Here is a 25,254-nt window from a genome sequence, read left to right on the forward strand (position 1 = left end):
TATTGGTGGCTAAAATGTACATGAGTGCAAAGCAGAAATTGAAACAATCTCCTTTTCACTGATACTTGATCTGTGTCCCAAGTTCTGGATAGTCATAAGAAGTGCTGGCCCAGGGGAGATGGGTCCTACAGCTGCTGTCAGACACTCCTTGGTGTAGCCTGGGATGAGTCAGCCCCAGATCTTCTCACCAACAAGGGACAAGGAGTCAAACACGGCCTGTGTGGCACCAGCTTCCCCCAGACACCCGAGCAGAGGGGGCCCACGGTGGGCAGCACGGTGGGCACTCTGCAGCTCGGTGTGGTGAAGGACTCCTCTGACCAGGCTGAGATCAAGGCTGTTTCCCTGTGAGCAGCTGTGCTCTAACAAACAGGCTCCTGTGCTCTCTTTAGGGGTGCGCCTCAAACCAGAGGCACCCACGCATTGTAGCTGCTTTCAACAATGGTTTCACATCTTGTAGAAAACAGAACAGGGTTTCCTGATCAAAGCACCAAACTACCAACATAGCCTACATATTTTCTCACCTTTAGCCTGATGTTGATTAATTATTTTTTTAGGATTTGAAAAATAAAATCAAAAAGCATTTAATGTCAGATGCCTAAAATGACTGTGCTATGCATCATGTAAGTGACTACTGTCTTCTGAAACAGCTGTAATTGTAATGCCTTTCCCTCCCTCTGGTAAATGGACATAAATATTCACAGGGCTGGGTACATTACGTTAGGTAGATTATTCATTCATTTGCTGGAAGAAGTATTTGCAAATATATGCTATTAAAAAAGAAAAGAACTGAAAATCTCCTTCATAGTCCTTTAACCAATGTGAGTGCATTACAGCATAGCTGAATTGGTGAGACACTAATAGGTAAGCTATTCTGAAGAGTTGATGTCAGTGAGAATTTAAGGGATGTTTGAATTGTTTTTCTAATTTTGCATACAAATATTGCTATTGTGCAATACTGAATAAATTTATCGCATGTGTAGTAGGGCTTATCAGTGAAAGCTCTACTACAGAGAAACCGGGGGGAATTTTTTTGAGTAGAGTCAGCTGGATTTTATTAGAAAGATATACATTTTATTTGCAGAAGAGGAGAGGCAAACATTCATTTTCATTGTATTCCTTTACTACTTAGTTACTCTTGGAGGTTCCATTAGCTTTGGAGCACTAGTGACTACTTCTGCTTTGGTCTTTTTTTCCAATCAAGCATTATTATTATTTTGTTAGCATGCCTTTCTACTTAGAAGAAGGAAATTGCCTTACCCTCAGAGCAGAGTTCATCCTGTCTGATGTAGTCATGTGCAGAGCAGATGTGGAGTCTAAGCCCCCTACTGCCAACTCTTTTTCTAGTCAGTGAAGGAAGATGAGCACTTCTGGAGTGAGCACTTCTGGAGTAATTTGTCTCTGAAATCCACCTCAGGATGTCAGGAATTTCACACTGAAATTGTGAAATACACCATTTGATGTACAGGGTCAAGATGATGGTGTTTGTTTAAGTACCAAACCAAGGCTCAAAGAAGATGGGATGAACTCCTACATGAGTGATAGTCAGTTCTCGGTGCCATGTCAATGGCTTGGGAAAGTGTTTATGGAAAAGCAGTGTTTGACAGGATGAAGTGTGATGCTGTGGAATGTCCCATGGATTTACAGTCTCAATTTCCAATTTCAGGGAGGAGAACATTGCTATTATCAGGGAAAAATTCGAGGAAATTCTGTATCATTTGTTGCCTTGTCAACATGCCATGGATTACAGTAAGTCTGCTGTTTTGTTTTTACTGATTTTTGTTTATCATTCTTTTAAGCCAAATCAAGTTATTTATAGTAAAATAATACATGAATATAGTAAAATAAGTGCTGTCTATTTTCCTGTTACTTTGTCACCAATATTAAGTATTCAAAAATCTTCAGAATTTACTTTTTTTTCCCTTTTTTTCTAAATTCAGGACTAATGGCAGTGGCCAGGTATTGTTTTAAGATAACTTATTATAGAGATGGCAGAGTAGAAGTAGCTGAAAACATCCTATTCTACAAAAATAAAAACAATGCCAATGAATTATTTGGAAATTGTGTTCCTTTCTTGTTGCTATAATGATGTGTACTTTATTTCTTTTCTAGTATCTTTACAAAGGAAATGTCATTTTAGAATTTATCCTGCATTATCCATTTTTGTTAACAGAATTTCTGGCCTTAAGTTGTGTGTATGGGGTAATACCTTGCATATAGTAAAATCTTGAAAAATCTAGAAGAAAATGTATGAGGGTGCAAAAATTTTTCTTTGAAGTACATAATTTTACTTACAAATAAATCCCCTGTCAAGTGAAGGTTACATGAAGCTGTGTGTGGATTGTACAGCTTTTGGACCTGTCTACTTTTGGCACTATTGAATGATGCTAGTCAGGTTTTCAGATCAACCTAGTGCCTGTCACACCTGGGAATTACAGGATCTCAGCACCACTAATACTGACATCAGCTTGAAAAGGCATGGCACCAAGTGAGCCTGTGTGGAGTTCACCTGAGCTTTACCTTTTTCTGTGGAAGCAGGGTTTAGCTGATGGAAATCTTCTTCAGCCTATTGTATATCTACAATTATTCTGTATTTCTGGTGTCAGTCATATAAGTACTTTTATTTGAGTAGTGTCTTTCTTTTATAGTTGTATATTCTTTGTTATGAAGGGGAGAATGCCTGCAGAAGACTTGCCATCCTTGCACTTGTCTGATTTACAGCTGTGCAGCTCAAGAAACTTGAGCCCAGTTTGAAGCATGGACAGTGAGCCTAAAAATAGTATCTTCCTAATGCATCCTGAGGCACTGCCTGGCTTCCATTAGCAGGGATCCATTAGGTCTTGGCCCCTGCTAACTCCTAGGAGAAAAGGCAGGAGCAAAAGAGAGCCTGCATGTGTCTTTTCCTTCCCTCTTTCTGTGAGTTTATGCTTAAAACTGATTCTTCTGCTGCTCTGTGTTCTTCAATGGCCTGATATCCAAATTGATCCCTTCTAAGTTACATGATAGATGATGCATTTTTTTCATTGTATAATTCAGCTCTCTCTTGAAAGATATCTCTCTGTCCCCTCTCCCCATCCCCCCTCCATTTTTTCCCCTGATACAATAAAGTTTGAGCTGAGTTCTTTGACACAAGCTTACTCTAATCAGGCTGGTATTTCAAATATCCAGTACAAGAAAGTAATGTTTCCTGAGCTGTATTAAACTCACATTCTCTGCCACTGCATTTCCATCATTGCAACTAGCTCCTACACAGCTGATTTAAAATGATAAGTAATTACTAGAAACTCACACTGGCAATCAGAGCTCCTTAGCTTCAGCCCCACTTTGGAGTATCTTGCTGGAATAAAGGTAGCTGGGCAGAGTTGTCTTCTGCAAGGTCTGGGCAGGAGCTTTGCTTTCATGAATTTTAGGAAGCACACAAGACAAAACAGATGCCTTTAAGAGAAAAACAAGCTTCATATTTCTAAAGGTCATGCCAGTCTCCTCTTTTGCATGTTAGTACCTCTAGATCTCAGCCAGTAACAGCAGAATTATTCATACAGGTGAAAAAATGTTGAGGTTTTTTAATCATAAGTTATGAGTTCTTCTTTTAGTAATGTCTGCTTCACATCCTTCCTATTATGAGTTAAATCGATCACATCCGGCTGACAGAACACCTGAAATTATGGATGTCTTCTTAATGACTTGGCTAATGACAAATGTACCTCTGCCACCGTAACTTCGAGCAAGCCGTTTTGCTTGGGTTTTTGTTTTGTTTGTGTTCTGGGGATGCTCGGTTTGCCGTGCTTAGCCCGAGCAGGGCAGAGCGCCGAGCGGGTGTCAGTGCGCGGCGCCGAGCGGGCACGGCCGGGATCGTGCTGCCGCCTGGTGGTGAACGCAGGAACTGCGGCCCCTGCTGCGAGCGCCGCTGTCACGGCGACGAATGGGATTGCCTGAGGAACACGCATCATCGAAATGCAGGCTTTTGAAATGTTTGCTTTCTCTGTAACACACCCATGAGCGTGTGGTTTATTCAGAGCGCACTAGGTGTATGGTAACTGGTGGGGAAAGAGCCGTGGATGCTTTGAGTGGGCAGGTGAGGTCTGTAGGTCAGCAGTGACTATTTATTATTCTTGTCACTGCTCAGTGACTTGGTCAGAGGTCAGTGCTGTTGGGAGCAGCAGTCTCACGAGAAGCTCTTTGCTGACAGTGCTTCAACTTGCAGACCCTGCACATCTAAAGTTGCAAACAGAGGAAAGGAAATTTAGACTGGTAAAGAGCTACAGGATCTTCCCCAGTCTCATCTCATTTCCAAGCAAAGAAGCTCCAGCAGATGCTAGAATATTTTGCTTAAACGTATAAACAGTATTTATTTCTAAAGAATAGGCATGTGTAATTTGACAGGTGAAGCAGCTTTACACTGTAGTTATGCTCATACTTGATATGTGTGATACAGTCAGTAACCCAAGTTACTTCTGTGAATGTCAATTTTGCTGATAAAAAAAGCTGCATAAGAAAAAAGAAAAGGATTTGCTTTTGTTGCTTGTAATTCCTGTTTGTTTTGGATTTTTTAACAGTAATGTAAGTAAATAAATAATCTCACTTTCATGCTGTTGTTGCTGTGTGCTATGTGCCAAATTTGAATTTACAGCTCATATTTAGGGCCAAGCGTAAACACTTTAGTAGTGACCCTTTGAAAGGGACATGCTGATACAGCCTAATCCCAATCATGTGTGTATGCCACTGAAGTAAAGGAAAAGTTACTTAAAAGTATTCTGGTTTGGTTGAAGATCAGAATGTATAAGAAATAACATTTGTTTTTCTGCTCTTACAGACTAGTATTTGTATCAACATTCTCTTTAAATGAAATGCTAAGGAAAGAGTTAATAAAACAACCTATTAAATCCTAAGGATAATTCAATTCAATTAAATACCATTTTTATTTGGGGAAAGATATGCATATGCCCCAAATATGTGTTCCTAAAGACAGGTCCCTCATTTATCTGTTGTAGATAAATATCTCCTGCGTTGGAGTGGGGGCTTTGAACTGGATTTTCAGTTGGTTAAATTATTCCATTTAGTGTTTATATATGTTATGGGGAAGGTTTGTAGAAGAAGAGTCTGCTTCACCACAGGAGAAATTCTTTTTTACTGAAGTGAAGAAATAAATGAAATCCAGAATTGCATTCAGTTCCTGAAACCATTTTAAACTCTTCCTTCCCCAAATATTAAAATGTTTAAAGTATATTAACTTTAAGAAGTTACTTCCATGTCGTACTAGTGTTTCTTTATTAAATCTGTATTTACATTTCCTGCTCTTGACAGTGGGATGTTCTATGATGGAAACCATACTTACCTTATTGAACCAGATGAAAACTACACTTCAGATGTAAGTAGAACTTACAGTAGTCCTGCTGTGTTTTTTTGAGTAGTCATCCATGGGCACAGGGTAGGCATAAGGCCGTGGGACCAAAGGGTCATCCCCTCATTCCCAGTTCATTTACCTCAAATGTGAGACTCCATCTTCACAGACAAAGGCAGACCTGCAAAAATTAGACATTAGTGATGTGTCTGTATGTGTGTGCTCTGTAGCTCTTGGCAGCAGAGCACTGCAGCACTAGGGGAGGGTCCCTTGGAGCCTGTGAGTGCCCAGTGCCCTTCCCTGCACTTGCTGCTCTGGGTTTATTACATCACTCTCCTCCTGGTTCTTCCTTGACTCCAGTTCAGCAGCTCCTGGGACTTCTCATTGTCTCTCCCTGAGCAGCTCTGGGAGCCCAATTTAGGCCTAGCTCTGTGTGCTCAGCCTCTGTGTTTGAGGTACTCAGATATGAAAGGTGATTAAATGTGGCATTAGCAATCACATTGCAGCTGGGAAAAGAAGAATGTAGAGTAATGGTGCTTTGCAACTTGCATGTTCTCTGGGGTGTGCGTTGGGTGACAAGAACCTTTGGAATTGTCTGTTTAATGATCATGAGATGGATTAATTTTTCCTGATGTAATATGGACAATTATTCACTATTTCAGGATGACTTCCATTTCCACTCTGTTTACAAATCCAAGTTGTTTGAATTTCCTTCAGTCGACCTGCCATCTGGTATGATTTTTAAGTATTCATTACTTACTGTTTTATTCAAAGGCCAAATTTGTTGATTATATTTGATAGATCATCTTCTGAGAGTATATTGTTTTGTTATATATACACCTTCTTTTACTCAAATAAATTAAAAAAAAAAACCACACACACTAAAAAAAAACCCATTTTGAAACAATGAAAGCACAGGAAAAAATCTGATAAAAAAATCCTGAATCTAATGAATGAAATCTCTCCTAGACCTTCACATAGTGATATGTGTTTCTTTTAACAGGGCATGTGGTCTGTGGTGTGAATTGTGTGCTGGTAGCTGTAGGGAGGAAAGGGCTGAGGTAGCCTAGAGGTGATGAAAATTAACACCACCTTGATGGTGGTTGATAACGCTTCATGGGTTTTTCTGGTTTTGAGATACAGGATGAGTACCGTGGAGCGAGCATAAGCCTGGGAGACAAGAAATTGCCCAGTGTCATTTCTGCTCAGTGACTCTGATCTCCAGTCCCATCAGCATCTTTCACAGTGCTGGCTATGATGAGGGCCGTGCGTTTCAGTGCAGATGAATTTGGAGGCAGAAGTGGTTTCAAGTGCTTATAGCGATGAATGCCCATATTGTGTGTGGAGGGAGAAAGGTTTTCTAAAAAAAAATGGATTTTCATCTGAGAGGTTGGCTTGTTAATTGAAGCTAAAATTGCAGTATTTGTGACATATCCCCATTCTGTCAAGAATTTGTTACAGATGTGTTTTCCTGGCCTACAACGCATATCCTAGATAAACTGTCCTTTGTAGACACTGACGTTTTGGTAGAAACCACCTCCAGTCTGATTTCTTCAGGAGAGTTACAGATGTTTGGTTATCTTGTTACAAACTGTTTGTCCTATGGCAGCATTTGGATCTGAGGTCTTGAGGTGCAGAGTGCTGCACACAGGCGGGTCCATCCCTGGAGCGCAGTTTGTGCAGCTTTGCCAGTTGTTAAGCAAAGCAGAATCATTCAGGGAGCTAATGAGAAAAGAAGGAAAAAAAAGGAACTTGCTACAATCTGATTGCCTTAATTTCAGTTCTGAAGAAGGAATCTGAATCCAAACAAAGCCACTGTCCCAGCTTGGTGCCTCCTGTCCTGGGATGATGATTGCCCAGGCAAGGCAGAGGCAATGTTGGGATGGAGGGACATGAGCACAAAAGGCTCATGACTTCTGTGCAAGGCAGTGACTTCTGTGTCACAAAACTTCCTGTGTACCTTACACACGTACCGTGCTTGCTCCCTGTGCTGGCAGAGATGATAGTGTAATGAGAGCAATTTATTGAACATAAGGCTGAATAATAGAGTGCATAATTTATCACATTTTCTTGACTCAAAAGATTGGAAATAATGCAGCCAATGCTGAGTTTAAAATAAATCTTCTATCTCAGGTTGTTAAACTAAGACACTGCTAGTGTTGGTTTATCTATAAGCTGTTTTATAAGATTTCCTAATAGTGAATTTTATGTTTTCAAGATTATGGAATAAAATTGTTTTCTGCTTTTAAAATTATGAAAAGGGATTAATTGCAAGTAAATGCCCCAGTTTCACCTCCACCAGAGTTTCTTGATTTTTGAAAAACTGTCAGACTAGGGCTTCATGGTCTTGTTTTGTTTATATGTTTTCCCACAAAGATCCAGACATGCTTGTAGAGTTTTGATTTTATTACAGAAAACAAATAAATAGTTGCTGGCTTTGCTGTACAAAGCCCAGCACATGACATAACGGAACATGTTGCCATCTAGATTGAATTAGAATCACAGGATCGTAGAAAAGGTTAAAAAGGAAATTCAGTTGCAGAGTGCTAGTCTTCTCAGTTATGCAAGTATTTGTAATGTGGATGAGAGGTACAGGTGCTAATCTTCCATCATTTTATGTTTAGGGTCCCATTTGTGGAGAAATAGACTCTAATTCATAGTCTACTCTCCCACATGCTCATACTTGGTTTTGTAAAATTGTTTGAAAAGGTGCTTCTGATGTTTGTAGTGAAAATTACAGTACATGTATAATATTATATCCTCATTAGGAAACCCACAATTTTTCTTTGTCTGTAATTATTCAATTTATCTCTGCCTGTAAGTCATCCTCCATGCACAGTCACAGCTTCAGGGGATGAGAGCTCCTCTGCTTCTTCCCTGCCAGTCTGGAGAGGTCAGACTTCTGTCTTGACTTGACTTTTTTTCCTTAATTAACATTTACAGTTAATTGCTGCTAGTATTTTTGTGAATGATTTTTTGAAAGCACTACAACAAAATTATTGTTAGCAGTAGCGAGCACTGTGCTGGCATATATCATCATAGCTACTCTCATAATTTATCAATTTGACTGGCCTAAGGAGATTTTTCCTGAAGTCAAGATTTTTCTCTTATCTTTAGAAATGTGTGTAAGGTGAGATTTCCACTCAGCATTTCCACTGCATTAGGAATGAACTGGATAGATCACCAGCTTCAATACTGGTGTTAGAAAGGGAAAAAAATTCAAGTGGTAGGGATTACTCAGTATCAGCAATAGTAAAAGCACACATTATCCTATCCCAGTTAAATAGCAATGTACTTTATACATTCTTTTGCTCCCTGGGTATTAAGAAAAACCCCACAAGCTGTTGCAGAAAAGAATTTATTTTACTGTACTTTGCAATGGTCTGAAGAATAATGAGAATTTTAAATAAGGAAGCTTGAGCAGATGACTTGGCACACTTAGAGCATTTGACCTTATATTTACCAGACTTTTTTCTCACAATCTCTGTTGAGATCTACAATGCCTGCCCTGGCATGGTTTTAGATAACAATATGTTATCAAAGGTGCTGTTTTTCAAATAATACATAACAGATGTCCTTTTCTTTTGGGATCACATGAAAAAATATGTAGATACAGCACTTAGGAAGATGATTTAGTGGGACTTGGCAGTATTAAATTTCTGGTTGGGCTTGATTTTAGCAATCTTTTTCCAATCAAGATGATCCTATGATTTTGTGAATCTCCATTACATTTTTTTTGTGGCAACATATTCCCATCAAAATATCTGCTAGTATCTCTCAACTATCAACATTCCCTGTGATTTTGCTGGTTGTGTTCTTTTGCCTGAGGATCTTTGACTGGAAATGCAACCTGTGTGCGTTTATCCATCTTGTGAGTTATAAGGTAATGTTAATGTGTGTTATGGTAATGGCTGCATCATTTCCCTTAGACATGACTGACTTCTGATTGTGAGTGAAATAAGCACTGGTAAAGTTATCTGAGAATCGATATATATACTGTAAATTATTATTTTATTGATTGAAAAGTGTTATTTTTACCAGTGTCATTAAGCATGTTATAAAATCAAAAATGACAGGTTGACATCCAGTTGTGTGGCACTAGAACAGTCTAAACTAGTTAACATACATAAAGCATAATCAAAAACATTGTAAAAAGGTTTCCAAGATCTAGTTTCTCATCATCGAAAGCTCAACAGTCTGCAGGTCTTTAAGCAATAAATAAGGAGCTTGGGTGTGATTGAATTTATCCTTGATCATTTTTCTAAAGAAAGTCCTCAAGTGCATTGGTGTAACCATGAAAACATTTTAAAGCAGAGAGCCTGTGATTGTCTAGGTTGCTCTGTGAAAAGGTATCTGCAAACCTCACATACCAAAATGTCACCATAGTCCCTCATTTACCCAAAACAATACCAGTTATTCATGCTTTGTTTTCCTGTTTTGCCTTATTAGTAATTTGCCACTTTTGGTTAAAATTATCCCTTAGGCCTGGCAATATCTTGTCAGATGGGCAACTCAGCTTTGTGTTTTAAGATTTTGCTGATATAGCAGCCCTGTCAAATTCCTATCAGCATGTTTTTAATCCTATTTTTGAACCTCATGCAGAAATTGTACAATTAACGTACAGCAGGAAGTGAAGTTGTGAGAAACTTCCCTGTCTCACCAGCAAAACTGAACTGCTCAGGAATTTGTAAAACAAGCAGAAGTTGTGTACAAAGATATGTGAACTGGAAGTCTCTTAATTTACACAGCTCCATCAATTCTACAGCACTATAAGAGTGTCCTATAAACACTATAGGACTACTTACTTCTCTGAAGGACTGGTAAAATCACTGAAAAACTGAAAGAAGTTTTCAGTTCCTTGAACATGAAAGCATGTCCAAAGCTACAGAAAGCACAAAAGAGGGAAAGCAGAGAAAGGAGAAACATTATTACAAACTAAGAAACTGCAAACATTGAATTTGCATGAATCAAAAAGATCTTCTTGGGGTTGTGCAAATAGGAAACACATTTATACAAGATAAGGAAAGAGCTGTATTTTATATAGAGAAAAGAGAGGCAAGGACTATGAATTTAAATTTAAAGATGGAAAATTACTTCTTGGACATTTGAAAGGGTAAGAGCAAGTGTTATCTTCTGCTTAGTTTATGATGTGTCCTTTTCCATGAGGGGCTACTAATAGATTTGGTGAAAAGGATTTGGCAAAAGAATAAACTACTTGATGCTTATGATTAGAGATTTAAGAAGTTAAGGACACAGAGGGATTAGCAGGGAGGAATATTGTGTTGGCAAGTGAGCATTGCCAAAATCTTGTAAGGTTTCTCCCAACTCTGACATATTTTGCTTTGTGAATATAATCGTCTTAAAGCATTAATTCTGCCTTCCATGCTCTTCTTATTAATTTAGGTAGCTATTGCAAGAGCTCTGTGAATGTCTGCTGAATTCCTGAAAATGTGATTCACTCCATGGAAGCACTATGCTAATAATATTTCATGCCCAGTATTGGTGAAGTTTTGGCATAGAACATCTGCTGTGCTTTCTGAAGCGTGACACCCACAGATCATCTGTTTCAACAGACCCAGATTATCACTAGTAGAGTTTTTAATAAGAGCCCTGTTACTGGGAAGCATCTGTAGTCTTGCCTCCCTTCTAGCTGGAAGCTTGAAAAAACGAGTTGTTGCTGCATCTGAAGTGCTGAAGAATGCCATACTACTGTCATGTTGCATCAGGGTCACTAATTGCTGGGCTATATTTTTGTAAATATTCCATGTGTTTGTCTGTGTTTTCTGCTTAGAATTCTGGCAGACGAATAGTACATCACAGAATTTTGTTGTAAGGCCAAGACACAAAAGAAGGAAAAGGCAGGTATGTGCCAATATGCTTGTTTATAAGGAACGTGCCGTCAAGTTTGTTTCATGTCTGCTGAGTTAATTTGTCCAGATGGAGTCCTGCTGCTCCTGCTGGTTTGGCATGAGATCTCTATATCAATACAGCTAATGCAAAAAGAGGTATCTAATGTAAGCTAAACATTGATGGGTTCTCTTGGACACTGCCTCCCTGAAGAGTTAGGAAATTTTTAAATACTGCTATATGGCAAATGAAAAGGTAGGTAAAATAATTTTGCTCATTTTGAGTATAGTTTTATCAGAAACTCCTTTAATAAAACCTATATATTTTGTAATATTTTGCAATAGTGGCAAGTAGCTATTTTATCTCACTTTATTTTGTTTCAAAATAAATATTCTAAACGGAGACTTCATTCCCTGTTTATTAAAGTAGGGAAGCCACTAAGTGCAGACGTCTGTTACCAGTTACACTCTGTATTGTCAGACTCTAAGTTACAATCTCTCCATAGGTTCGTCAGATTCCACGTAAAGTTGAAGAGGAAACAAAATATATTGAGTTGATGATTGTAAATGATCATCTAATGGTAAGACTGACACATTTCAACATCTTACAATTAGCATCAAATTGTCTTAATTTATCCAGAGAGCATAACAATAAAGAACACTATAAGGCTGCAATAAATTCATTGTGTTCTTAATAGAAGAAATTATGGTTCCATTAACCATTGATGAAGCTGGTTTTGAATTTTCGCAAGTTAATTTCACCAAGAATGCAACTAGACCTGAGGATCAGAAAGAAGGGTCAGAAATTAAAAAATGTCAGTGTGACTTAAGCTGATGATTTTCTTTCTGGCTTTCCTGAGCATTTCTCTTAGTTACAGGCACTCAGCAATCCATAGTGCAGTTATTTCAATTGTACAGCAGCTGGTGAGAATGGGGAGATTAACAGTGACCAGATTTTTTTAAAATGTCCCAATCAATGTAGAGAAAATGATTTTGTTAAACTTTTATACTTTCTTTGGGAGAATACAGTGGGGTTTTTAACATAGTGGAAGACACATAATAACAGTGTATTGAAGAAAAGCCAGACTCATTCAAGTGAGAAAAACCACAGATTTATGTCAGTGAAGATGATTTATTAAGCATTAATGAAGGAAATATCAAAGGAAATGGCAAATTCTTCATCACTTGCAATTTTCAAAGATAGCTTCAAACACAATGGATTTCCTCTTGATGTAACTGGATAAAGTTCAGCCTGGCACTGCTCATCCAACTGGTGACATTAGATGTTTTTATGGTCCCTTATGGCCTTAAAATCAAAATATTTCTATAAATCTTGTCTACTTCTTCTGTGATGTGCAGCAATTCTCTCATGCAATACCTGAATTAGCAAAAATAGACGTGAGAGGGAAAAAGTGTAGAAAAAGTGTGCCTCTGTCCTTAGACAGTGTACTCCTCCATGAGCTAAGTTTGAGGAACACAGGAATAAATTCTTAGATTAAAATTAATCATTTTGGATGAAAATCCCTTAAATCAGTGTAACTGTGCTTGATCCTAAAGAGCTGAAGCTGCAACATTTCCTTTGGGATCCTCCTCTCTGTTCAGGCAGATTTTCTTCAAGGACAATGTTTCCTAATTTTGTCTAATCACAGCTACTGCAAGAGTCAGTCCAGTTAGGAGTTTATTCTCTGAGGTGAGTGCCTGTGATCAAAGAAGCCAAATAATTTCCTCCTGTGAGAAGGAAATATCATTTGCTGTGGGCTTAACTTTCTTGTTTTTGGTGGTTTCCCCCCCATTTCTGCTTGAAAGGATGCCCATCCTATGCCCTAGCTGTGGAAAACTTCTTGCCCACTAAAAGATCCTAACTTCCAGAAAATATAGAAAATTTTCATTCCAAAATCAAGCATCATGGGGCACAAGGGGGCAAAACATTTCTGAAAATCTTGTACACTTTCTCCTAAATTCTTCTGAGATACCTGTGACTTTCATGCCCATGATGTTCATTCATAACTGTTTGGGTTTTTTTCTGCAAATAGGAGTACCTGGACAGCTGTTTCTAGTGTCATTTTTATAACACTGCATTACAAATTTCAGTAAAGGTCTGAAATTGGAGTCTGATCACTGAAGTGGTTTGAACCAGTTACTGTGGCTTTATAGAGTGTGCAACTATGCAAGAGGAAAACCAGAAAACACCTTAAGAGAGAAAACTGCAACAAAAGGGAGTCTGATAGATTAAAACACAGATGCAGGCACTTCTGGGATAACATACCTTAAGGAGTCTCAGCTATGGAAATTTTTGTTGCTAATTTCTTCAATGGCATTCGTGATTAATTTTAAAATGGGCAACAATAGTGATAATGAAGAGAGTAACAGAATGTTATTGTTCTTATATCATTTTCCAATAAAGATTCTAGGATACTTTCTAAAGAAGAAATTACACAACAGCTGTTGTAAAGTATATCAGTAATGTGCATTTCTGAGCAATTTCTTACTATTGGTTATGAGCATTACACTCAGCACAAGAGACAAAACCTTGTGCAAGGGCTTTATTGTTGATATAATTGCTTTTTACTTCATGGTGGTTTGGAAATGGACCTTGTTTTTCTGAATCTGATCCTGTTACTGTCTGTGTTTTTTCACAGTGTAAAAAGCACCGCTTGTCAGTCGGCCATACCAACAGTTATGCTAAATCAGTTGTGAACATGGCTGATCTGGTAAGTATCACTCAGCTATATGTTCTTTTACGTGTGAGATGAGTATAAGATTCTCCTGATGATACATGCAGGAGTTTTTGATTCATGGTGTAACAATAATAATGTAGTGAAGATTGCAAATTTTCATCTAGAACCACAATCATTCACCTCTAGAGGCTCTGTGTAACATAAAGCATCAGAAGGGTTTTATTTTGTGGCTTTAAACATTTAAATATCCTGCTGGATTGGTCCCTTGAGTCTGAGTTGTAAAGAGCACCTTAGATATGACAATTTCTAGTGCAGGATCCCTGTTTTGACAAATTTAAACCCAAAAGACAATCTGAAATTCTAATGCATTAAAATTTCTCCAGAAGAAGTGCACTTGAATAAATGAGTTAGAATAGGGACATACAGGTGAACTATGTGGATTATCTTTATATGATAAATCAGACAAGCTGCTGGCTCTTGCACCTCACCACAGCAAAGTATTAGAAAAAGAAAAGTATTCCTAGAAGAAGAAAATGCTTGAAAGTATTTGGTGTGGAGGGTTAATGCAGCATTGAAAGGATGTCCTTTTTTTGTGATTCAGCCAGCAGGAGTTGAAATACTCCTGTAGACATATATAACAGAGAAAAATTATGGCTTTATAGATCATTATTCTGCATAAGAGGGCCCTTGTGTGTCATGGGATGAGCTGGCTGTTATAAAAGACCCATTACATTCAAATGTTTGAACTATTTTGAATGTACTAATTTTTCAAAAATCACATTTTTCTTGTATGTACCTCTGCCTGTGTAGGCCAAGAGAAGCCTAAGAGAATGGATTAAAAAATTAAGCCAAAAATGTTTGTTTTACCTGATTTATATGTTTGTTGATTTTGAGGGAAATAAAATCACCTACAAGAATGCAAAATGTGCTAGAATAAGCTAAATATTTAGTTATGTAAAAATGCAAGCTGTTAAAAAAAGGGGTAAATCTCATCTTTGTTCTATTTGACATAATATATTTGTTCATTCTGTTAATGTACTAGATATATAAAGAACAACTTAACACCAGGATAGTATTGGTTGCCATGGAAACCTGGGCTACTGATAACAAGTTCACCATATCTGAAAACCCCTTGGTGACTCTACGTGAGTTTATGAAATATAGGAGGGATTTTATCAGAGAGAAAAGTGACGCAGTTCACCTTTTTTCGTACGTAACCTTGTGTGATGTTATATTACTGGGGTTTTTTCTTTCCTTGGGGGTTGCTTCTCACAAATGGCTGATGCATCTCCTTCCTGATGTGTGTTTGTAATCCAAAATAATTCAGAAAATAAAGTTTCAGATGGGGAGGTGGGAGAAAAATTAATTCACAAACTGCCTGCCAGTGCAACCAGAGGCTTGACTCTTATTTTAGTTTTAACATACTAAGCCTGAGCTGCATGCGCTGTTATCCTTTGTTATTCTGTGCAACCACCTACTCTGCAAGTGCAACTATCTGAAGAGTCATGCATGGTTCCACCTCAGAGGTTGACTTCTTCAGCAGTAGAGCACGGATTATTTAAAGGCAGAACGTTGGTTTTGGAACCAATGAGGTTTTCTGCTGAAGTGCACTATGGCATGTTGAATGACCTGCATGCTGCAGGATTACTGAAGTGTTTCAGATCCTCAAAACAGTTTGTTCTCCCAAGACATTTGAGCTATAAGAATACTAAACTGAGAAGAATGTTATTTTCTCAAAGTATCTTAGTTGTTTTGAAAATAAGATTGATATAATAAAATATATGTGCAAAAATACAGGAGAGATATGTGGCTGAGGTTTTTGATCCACACACACATGCCAGATGAATATCTCTGTTGGAGTCTTTTTTTCTCTCTGCTGACTGTTTTAGGAGCCTGTAAGAATAAACTTAACCTAAACACCTCGCTTCTCATGACTTCAGTAGGGTTCCAGGATACCCAAGCCTGGTATCCACCCTCAGAGTTTTTGCCTGTACCTAATTAGTGCCACTTGTTTCTGCCTTGAAGAAAGCTAGTAAGATCTGCAAAATGGTGCTTGCAGATTTTGGTTTCTCTGTGTCTCAGATCTTCATCTCTTAAATGGGAATCAGGTTTTCTCATATCCTTTTCATAATTTCTCTGGTGACATTGTAAAGTCTTTGAGGGGGAAGTCTGGTTCTTGTGAATGTTTGTGTATTGACTAGGACAGAAGAAAGCCCGATTTGGCCTGTGGTTGGGACTCTGGCTACCACTAGTATGCTAATTCCAGTGCTATCCATAGCACACCACCAATGGTTATTGTGGTATTGCATTCATAGATTTGTTTAGAAACAGCAGTTTCTGCAATTGTGTCTGTGAGTGAAACACAGCTAAGTTGGGAGGTGGGGATAGCTGTGTGATGGTGCAGTGATTACAAATGAGCTCCCACAGTTAGCCCACTGTGACCCTTCTTGATAGTTTTCTCCTCTCACCTGAGAGAAACAATTTGCCGGATGATCAGTACTCTCAGGTGGAGCAGAGTAAATTTTGTCTCCAGTAACTGGCAGTCATTCTTGCTGATGTGGTCAGCACCAAAGAGGTGATTAGATTTAGGCTCAGAGTGTATCTTCTCCTTGGATGAGATTGGCTGTAGTTCCAGGGAGTTTTCACCTTCCTCTGCATCTTCTGCTAATGCCTCTCCCCTTGAGTTTTACCACATCTGCACTGCCCAGTCAGAGACATGTCATTTCACTAGTCCCATGCACTGGGGGCATGGTGGCCTCTCCTGAACTCTGCCTGAAGCACGTGCCAGCAGAAAGCACTCACTGCAGTAGAATGCCAAGGAACAAGAGGCTGGGCAGATCCAGGTGGTTTGGCAAAATAGTCCTCTTCTTCCTATATTAGGCATTCTGAAAAGGAGGAGGGAAGATGGTATAAGTTTTCTGGAGATAACCTGTCATGTGAGGTTTGTGAGTGGTTATCTTGTTTTCCCATTAGTTTTTGCATAATTTGCAGTGTAGTGGCGGCATCCAGCATTTGCAAATGCCATTTGGAAATCACAAGGGGGATACTGGAACAGGCAGGTGCAAAACTCGTGGACTGAGCAGGGTAAACTTCTTTTTCTTTTTGTTTTTGTCAAAGGGGGAGTCGATTTCAGAGCAGTCGAAGTGGTGTAGCCCACACTGGTGGAATCTGCTCCTTGCTTAAAGGCGGAGGTGTGAATGAGGTAGGTGGGCATACTGGTTTGAGCAAAGAGTGGTGGAAATTTGTCTGCTGGGAATTTATTAGTGCAGACATGTTCCTCAAAAAATATTTTGCTTTTTTTTGCTGATGTAGACTCTTACTGCAGCTCCATAGAAGGGACACTTAAATGAAGAGTGATGAGTCAATAAATACACTTCAAATACACTTTTAAGCAAATTCTGCAATATCCTGTCATTCATATTTCTAGCCACAGTGCCAAGAGAGAAACAGACTTTCTCTTACTTAGCTTGTCTATAAGCCAGTGTTTAATTTTCATCTAGCTACCCTGCAGTAAGAATTCTAAGGCTGTGTATCTGATTTTGCAATTTTTTGCCTTTCTATAAAAAAAGCTTCACTTGAATCAGAGATACCTGTGTGTTACTGATTACTTTCCCCACATTGCTTGTTTCTTTCAGTTTGGAAAGCCAGACTTAATGGCAGTTACCCTGGCGCAGACCTTGGCCCAAAATATTGGCATTTTCTCAGACAGAAGAAAACTTCTAAGTGGTAATTTTATTTGCATTTTCACTCTGTCGCAAGAGAAAAATCTTAACAAGTGGAGGATCTTATCAGTGTCTTTCTGATATATACTTTTTCCTTCCATTTCTCTCAATATTGAAATATTTTTATTTCTTGCAGTAACATGAGAAGGGTCTGACATACTAACTTTTCTTTACTTGAATGCTCTAGTATACCCCTGCTTGTAATTCCTGATAGCAGTGGTGTCCCCATTTCATCCAAAATAGACCATAAAGGTGCCTGCCACTCCCATTCATTTCAGGGAGACTGGTGTCCCACCCACAGACCAAATGGCTGCCATCTTATGACACAAGGGTGGGAATATACATTATTAGATCAGGGTATAATGAGGAGCCTCCTCAGTACTGTTATATAGAACAGTTCAAACAATTCAACTTATTATCTGTTTTCCTTGGTTGATTTCCTCTTATAGATTACCCAAATCCCCTGTTTCTCCTGTAGATTACCCAAATATCCAGTATATGCTACCCTACCATTTCTCTGCTGTAACCTTGGTATTCAGCTCCTTAGTTATCCCTGTTTACCTGCAATGCTTTGATCTCCACCATTGTGCCCACAACAAGCAGCCTGCCTTCCTGCTTCCATGTTATATGAAGTCCCAGCCTGATATGATTAAAATAAAAATACAGTTATAAAACACTTTAGATAATTAACTGGAGTGTGGACTTACTGGATTGTGTGTGCTTATGTGGCCTACATTTAAAAATATAAATTACTCTATTGATTAGTGGATTTTTTTTTTTCAGGCATTGTAAAGACAATATATAATGCAGAGAGACAGCTACATTTAAAGGGGTTTTGTGCAAATTATGCAATACCATTTTAAAAAATAGTCCGAAATGTAGAACTTATGCTCTATCCTGCAGGCATGTTCAGTATTAATTTTTCAGCCACATTTTTGAGTGGAGTTAGGGGCAGGATAAAAGTGAAAATTATAATAGTGGTGACTGCCTTTCTTTATGGCTGAGAAGGGCAGGACACTTTTGGTAGGGAGAGAGGAGAGTGCATTTTTTAGACAGAGCTTTGTTTCCTCTCTAATTGTACTTCTAAAGTGGAAGCAATAAACTGATGTTCATGTGTACAGTAAAAGAAATTATGGAACGTGCAAGTGGAAAACATTTCTACTGAGATTAAAGCAAGACACAGCTTTGAGAGAGGAGGATTGAGACCAGAGCAAAGTGATCCCAGCTGGCAGGGCAGAAGGGAGTTTCATGGGGAAGGAAGGCAGGCAGGGAAGGGAGGGAGAGCAGAGGAAAAAGCTGATAGTTCCTGCTGTACTACCTTTTGTTCATTGATCATTCCATGCTTTTTTTTGGTCTGAAATATTGTTTGGGATTTTCCAAGGAAAGATTTTCAAAATCACATTACAATAGTCAAAGAAGAGAACTAAAAAAAAAATAATTAGAAAAGTAAAATTATTCTTTTTTAATAATTCTGAAAATTTTGGAAATGAGTATCATCCCACAGGAGATGAGAAAGCTGACTCATGATTTGCAAGTGAGAGGGCTAACACTGCAGTTTCCTTTCAGATTTCCTTTCAGAGAAGGAAAGAAAATCAGGACGTATTTTCAAAGCTCAGGATTGCACAGAATCATGTAGAGTTTTAAAAAAATTTGGCAAGGTGCCCTGATACACTTAAACTAAGGTGTGCAATAAACCAGCAAATTATTCTTTCCAACTTGTCTGGAAATATGAAATGGAATTGAGTACAGTGAGCTTTTTATGATAAGAATTGTATTACTTTGGACTCACAAGACTTTAGATGTAACTTTTTATTTTATCTTTTGTTTTTGTCAGGTGAATGTAAGTGTGAGGACATGTGGTCTGGATGCATAATGGGAGATATGGGGTAAGACATTTCGCTGGAGAAAAGTCATGTTTTTCATACAGTGGCATAAAGGAAAGGTGTGAAAAGTTTTCTCTTTTGTGGTTCATCAGAATATTTTTGACGACTCAGTTTTCAGAAAGTAAAGTATTAAGTACATCCCATACAGAGACACCTTCAAAGAAATGTGGGAATAAGTGAGTTCATGAGAAGGGCATGTGAGAGGTTTTGGCGAATGCTGATTTAACTTGGAAAGGACAAGGCTCAACAGCCAAGTCAGGTCATTGCAGAGAAGCAGAAGCAGGCATAGCTTATTTTCTCATGCAAGATTGCTATTGAGTTGTAGAAACAATGACACACCCTAATTCTTGAAATCCTGTAATCAAATTTCTGAGGCATGCCTCATTTTCAGTGTTTTTGTTGGAATCTTTCATCTATCTCTATCACTTTTTATCGCACAGTTTGTGTGATATTGTTAGAAAAACTGCCCCCATTGGAGGCTGAGTATGTTCATACCCATGTGTAGTGTCACTGGGGAGATTTGAACATAGTGACTGGTGAATCAGCAAATTTTTGCTGGTGCATGAAATTTGATGCTTTCTGAAGTGTATTCAGACACTAACACTTTTTATTACAGGCCTGTCTTTTATCATGCATATGAATTGCATTTTAGTCTAGTTTTAGATATGAATTACATTGTATTCTAGTTTGAGATATAGACAGGGCTCAGATTGTAATTAATTCCAAATGAATCCACAAATTTTCACAATAGTTTTGTGGTCAGAAAAATTTTGAGCGAAGAAGTATGTCTCATTCAAGCCTCTTTAAAAGTGTGAATGTGTGCCCTTTTCACCTTAGAATACCTGAAAACACATCTGGTAGGATTTTTCTGATTTTTGGGAAATTAAAAAGCCAGTCTGAGAGGTGTTTTTTTATAAGTTTTTTTTATAACTTATAAAAGTTATAAATTCCCATGTTAGGACCTTTAAATTCTTTATCTGAAATTCAAACCTTTCACATTATTTGGTACATGAAAAAGCCTTGTATTTACCTAGTTTATTGCTGAACTTCAGTGAAATCCACAGCCTCTGTAGTGTTTAGACCAAATTCATGACCAAATTCAATACATTAGAGGTGGAAAAAAGCCAGTTATGTTCTGGAAGGTATCTCTCCCAGCAGTGCAGGATAGCACTTTGGCTAATATTTTTATATCCAGTGCTGAGCTGATAGAAGAGGAAAGCCCTTGAGACTCCAAAGTCTTCTTGAAGCATAAGTACTTTCATGACTATGGACCTGAATATAAAGATCACTGCAGTTGCCTTGGGAAAAGTCATTTCCCTGTGAAAATGATCCATGCAAAGATTCTGTGCATCACATTGTTTTTAGGTGGGGCACAGGGCCTCGGGGGCACTCTGTACTCAATTGAAATTTACTGAGTGGGACACATGACACAGAGGGAAGCTGAAATGTTAGGTGGTGTTTGCTAGAAGCATGTTTAAAATGGCATAACTCTATTATATAAAAAATTCTGTGAGCCAGGGGAACCATTTCCTCCTAGAGAGAAACAAACTATAATCTGTCTTTTACTCCTGCAGTTTGTATGGGAGGAAATAAATGTATTTCTGAGATCAGGCCTGTTAGTGGAACAAGTCACGCTTGTGTGAACTACATGCTGGAATCAGATTTGTGCTGTTTGACACCTAAAAACTTAGTGAAATATTCTAGACTTCTCACATTCCATGAGCGTTGTGTTATTGTTGAAATTTCCTTATTATTTACTGGAAGGATTTTCAAATAGAAAGAAATAGAATAGTCAGATAGACTTAGAAGCAGATAGTCACTCTGATTCTGAACAGCATTGTTTTCATTCTCTTTCTGAAGTATAACATTATATTTCTTCTGTTTCAAAAAAAGAAATTACAGTGTAAAAAGCACGAGAGAAAGTAATCCTTCTACCTTATTTTGTTAGGTACTATCTTCCAAGCAAGTTCTCCGAGTGTGATATTGAAGAGTATCATGAATTTTTAAACAATGGAGGTGGAGCCTGCCTTTTCAATAAACCAACCAAAGTAAGCATTACATTAATGTTTAATATTATTTCTATTCTATTGCTAATTTTGTTGAAATCAAGAAGAATGAAAATTATAATGTTGGAAAAAAACCCTTTAGTTTTGATAGTTCTGGTTCTCTCTATTCTGGTAACATATGGGTGTAAGTAGATTATTTTAGTTCATAGTAGTTTAGAAATTACTTTTAAATAAATTTCTAATAAAGTGGTTTCATGTCCAGTAGAGTACCAACAGCCTCTGATCAAGAATTATCCCTCACACAATTTATTCTGAATATTGTGAATGCAATACAATTTTGTATTTACAACAGGTCTGCAATGCAGGATTTGCAGCAGTGTTCCACTATATTACTGCTCCATTTACTGAAGCAGGTGTTAAAATGTAAAGCAAGCAGGATAATTATTTTGACTCTTTTCTATATATAATTAATGTTAACCTGTATTTAATGGCTGTCTTTCAACAAGCAAAGGAAAAGAGGTTAAGGCAGAAAGACAGTCCAATGTGGAAAAAAGACTTATCTGGTAACTGAAGTGGTCACAGACGTAAAAGAGAAGAAAGTTCAGTTCAGGAGTAATGCATATTCCTTCTCGTGAACGTGAGAAAAACCACATCTTCTGACAACCACAGAATTTCCATAAAACTTAAAGAAAGAAAAACATCAAATCTGGACAAGCTGAGCCTGCTTATCTCTTAAAAGTCTATTTTGATGAAAGAGTATATTAATAAAGTGGAGAGAAAACACTGTAACTCATTAATAAGAGATAAAATTTCTTATTTAAAATGTACCTGAGTTTTAGTAGTTTGCTTTTTTCCATCCCATTAAAGGTGGAGAAATACTGGTGGATGTATTTATTTGCTGAGTGTATTGTTTATCTTGGTTTTATTTTAGTGATTGTGTTCATTTACACATCTGTCAGTTGGAATAAACCCCAATTACTCTCCTTTCAATTTAGTTTGGCAGCACTTTAGGTTTGGTTTTTTTTGGCTGGCATGCAGAAATGTGAGTTAGATGTGGAGCCAGGGTGATTTAGCTCCTTTTATGCATTGTGGTTTGAGTTGGTTTAAAGGTTTTGTCAATGGATGTCTGTCTAATTAACAATGCTGTCAAAGATGTGTTTCCTAGCAAGGGTGGTTAGACACAAACTTGTTTTTGTTTTTCAAGCATTATGAGATAAAGGAAAGCTAATGTGACAAGGTGCAGTGTTTGGCAGTGCTCCGCACTTAGATCAGCTATAATCCCAAAAATTACATCAATGGCTGCTGGAGCAGGTTGAACATATGCTCTTTTCAAATGAATGGATGAATGATATGACTTTGGGGAAAGGTTATCCAATTTACTTTTAATGTTTGGGTTTTTTCCTTCAGTTTCATTTTTACCTGTCCCTATGCACTGCAGCAAATTGGCCCAGTATTTCAAGGCAGAATTCTCTGTCTCTGCTGTCTCTTTGTCTTGGTTGTGCAGCACACTGAGACATACTGAAGAAGTTAAGCTGTCTGGAAAAATACATAGGAAACAAGCAGTTTTAACAACTCTTTAATAATTCTAAAAGCTTGCATACCCTCTTATGCAATTTTTATGTTACCTTCTACATATGCATTTCATGCTGCAGTCAAATTTCCATTTCAATAGGGCATGTAATAATAACACATCAGCCTGTGCCAGGTTGTGGTTGGTGGCACAGTGAAGTTGGTGGGGTGATGCTCCATCCTGTGGGCTCCAGACAGAAAGGCAGCCGCCAGTGAGAAATGCTCTACACCATGTACGATGCTGTGCTTGTGCAGATGGCTCAGAAGCAGAGTGATTTTTGGAATGGTCCCAGTTTAATTGGAGAACTCGAGGGCTGAGCTGCAAAATTTTAGTCTGGTGACACACTTAAATGCCTTCTCATTTATGTAATAAAAGCTACTATTATGTTTTCTTATGTCCAAAGGAAAAGATATTTTTTTTTAGAAGAACTACCTTTAAAGGTTTTAGGAAGACAGAAAAAATTAAACTGGAAAGAACAGAATATCAGTGTCCCTTAGAAGAGGTTATGGCATACAAATATAAAGATTTTGATCTTTTAAGTTACAGTCCACTGGGAAGGCTGAAAGGGAGAAAACCTCATTAGGAATACTCCCTGTGCACATCTGCTTGTGTGTAATACATACTTACAGAAAACTGGGAAAAGTTCCCAACTGTGGTAGAGGAAAATGGAAAGAAAAATCCAACTGCAACAAAAACTGACAAAGAAACCAAGCATCTCTCCTTCCCAAGCATTTCTGAGTCACATAAAAGTACTACTTTTTATGGCTACTACTTCTGAACTTACAGTGGAGGCTTTAACCTTTCAGCCCTTGTCACTTGAACTCCAGAACAATTGCAACTGTTATGAAGATAATGAAATTGTCATATCCTTATTTTTTTCCCCCTATATTGTCATATCTTTTGTTTTTCATTGTAACTTCTGCTCAAATTGAATTTACTGTTGAGTGACACCTATGCACAGAAGATACCATGTGACTTGGCAGCATTGCTGTATCAATTTTCAGGAGTGTTCATTCTCTGTATGCTTCACTTGTGTCACTCTGTGTCTCCCTGATTCATGGAAACTATTTCAGTTAATCCATTTAAAGTCCTAGCTTAAAAACCATGTTGCACAGAGCAAATATGACAGTGATTCCTATAAAAGAGACATGCTCTTTGATTTCTGAATTTCCATGCAGCTTCTGGATCCTCCAGAATGTGGCAATGGCTTTGTGGAAGATGGAGAGGAATGTGACTGTGGGACAATAGCGGTAAGTGCAACATACTTTAAATTAGCAACAAGATTTGTCTGAGAGTTGGTACTGCACATTGCTGCTGTGAATGATAAGTGGAGGAAGACAAGCAGGGTGAAGGTCCAAGGATTCATATGCCCAAGGATTCATAGTAATAGCTGGCTGTGCAGAATCAAGCCTTCAAAGGCATGAAAGAAAGCATTTTCCTAGATGGAAACACTCTTCAGTGCTAAGATGTTAGTATTTAATGGCAATGTGAAGTTAGAAAAATTATTTTCTATCTTGCACACAAGCATCAGTTTCATGCTCCACAAGTACATGCCTTTTTCTGCCTCTAGGAACCTGAAAGAATGAATGAATGAAAATCCATTCAGATAGCATGCTAAGATGAGGAGCATTAAGAGCTTGGGGTTCATGTCCTCTCCATGTATTCTGTTCTGTGTGTGTGTGTGTGTGTTCCCAGGAGTGTGCCAGTGAAGGAGGAGAGTGCTGCAATACTTGCACCCTGACCGCGGGCTCCCAGTGCAGCAACGGGCTCTGCTGCCGCAAGTGCCGGGTAAGGACAGTGACCCTCACAGCCTGCTGGGAATGCATCCTGGTGGATGCAGGCAATACAGCACATGTATTTTCCCTTGCAGACCTTGTAATTACTCTTTTGAAAGCTTACCTTTTAAAACTGGCTGAAATCTGATTTTTCTAAGGCTGTACTCTGTCTTTTAAGCTTTTGGGGCAGGAGCAGTCATCAAATGCAGAAGTAAATTGAATCCTTCCAGTTTCAGACAAGTTTGAATCAGGTTGAAGTTCTATGAGATCTTATTAGATTAGACATCCTCACTTAAGGGATAAATGAACCATAAAGGTTTTGTTAGATGTCCTTGTTTTTTCAGTGTGAGGGTGGTGAGGCACTGGAACAAGTTGCCTATAGAGAAGCTGTGGGTGCCCCATCCCTGAGGCCAGGTTGGATGGGTCTTTGAGCAAG

The 25,254-nt window shown here is 38.2% G+C and overlaps 1 protein-coding gene across 3 annotated transcripts in view; it reads left to right on the forward strand.

Annotated features, from left to right (window-relative positions):
• The first annotated feature begins 1,669 nt into the window (after positions 1 to 1,669).
• Positions 1,670 to 25,254, forward strand: part of ADAM22 (ADAM metallopeptidase domain 22) — a 55,875-nt gene continuing 32,290 nt past the window's right edge. For all 3 annotated transcript variants that reach the window (XM_058034648.1, XM_058034626.1, XM_058034637.1), the window contains exons 1-13: positions 1,670 to 1,746; positions 5,302 to 5,365; positions 6,001 to 6,070; positions 11,130 to 11,200; positions 11,691 to 11,765; positions 13,824 to 13,895; positions 14,905 to 15,071; positions 16,980 to 17,064; positions 17,498 to 17,588; positions 19,419 to 19,470; positions 21,416 to 21,515; positions 24,222 to 24,293; positions 24,739 to 24,831. In XM_058034648.1, the coding sequence (XP_057890631.1) occupies positions 5,306 to 5,365; positions 6,001 to 6,070; positions 11,130 to 11,200; positions 11,691 to 11,765; positions 13,824 to 13,895; positions 14,905 to 15,071; positions 16,980 to 17,064; positions 17,498 to 17,588; positions 19,419 to 19,470; positions 21,416 to 21,515; positions 24,222 to 24,293; positions 24,739 to 24,831 (1,008 nt within the window). In that variant the 5' untranslated portion in view covers positions 1,670 to 1,746; positions 5,302 to 5,305. The remainder of the gene's footprint in view (positions 1,747 to 5,301; positions 5,366 to 6,000; positions 6,071 to 11,129; positions 11,201 to 11,690; positions 11,766 to 13,823; positions 13,896 to 14,904; positions 15,072 to 16,979; positions 17,065 to 17,497; positions 17,589 to 19,418; positions 19,471 to 21,415; positions 21,516 to 24,221; positions 24,294 to 24,738; positions 24,832 to 25,254) is intronic.

The sequence above is a fragment of the Melospiza georgiana genome, chromosome 1 (assembly GCF_028018845.1).
Source record: "Melospiza georgiana isolate bMelGeo1 chromosome 1, bMelGeo1.pri, whole genome shotgun sequence".
Classification (NCBI taxonomy): Eukaryota; Metazoa; Chordata; class Aves; order Passeriformes; family Passerellidae; genus Melospiza; species Melospiza georgiana.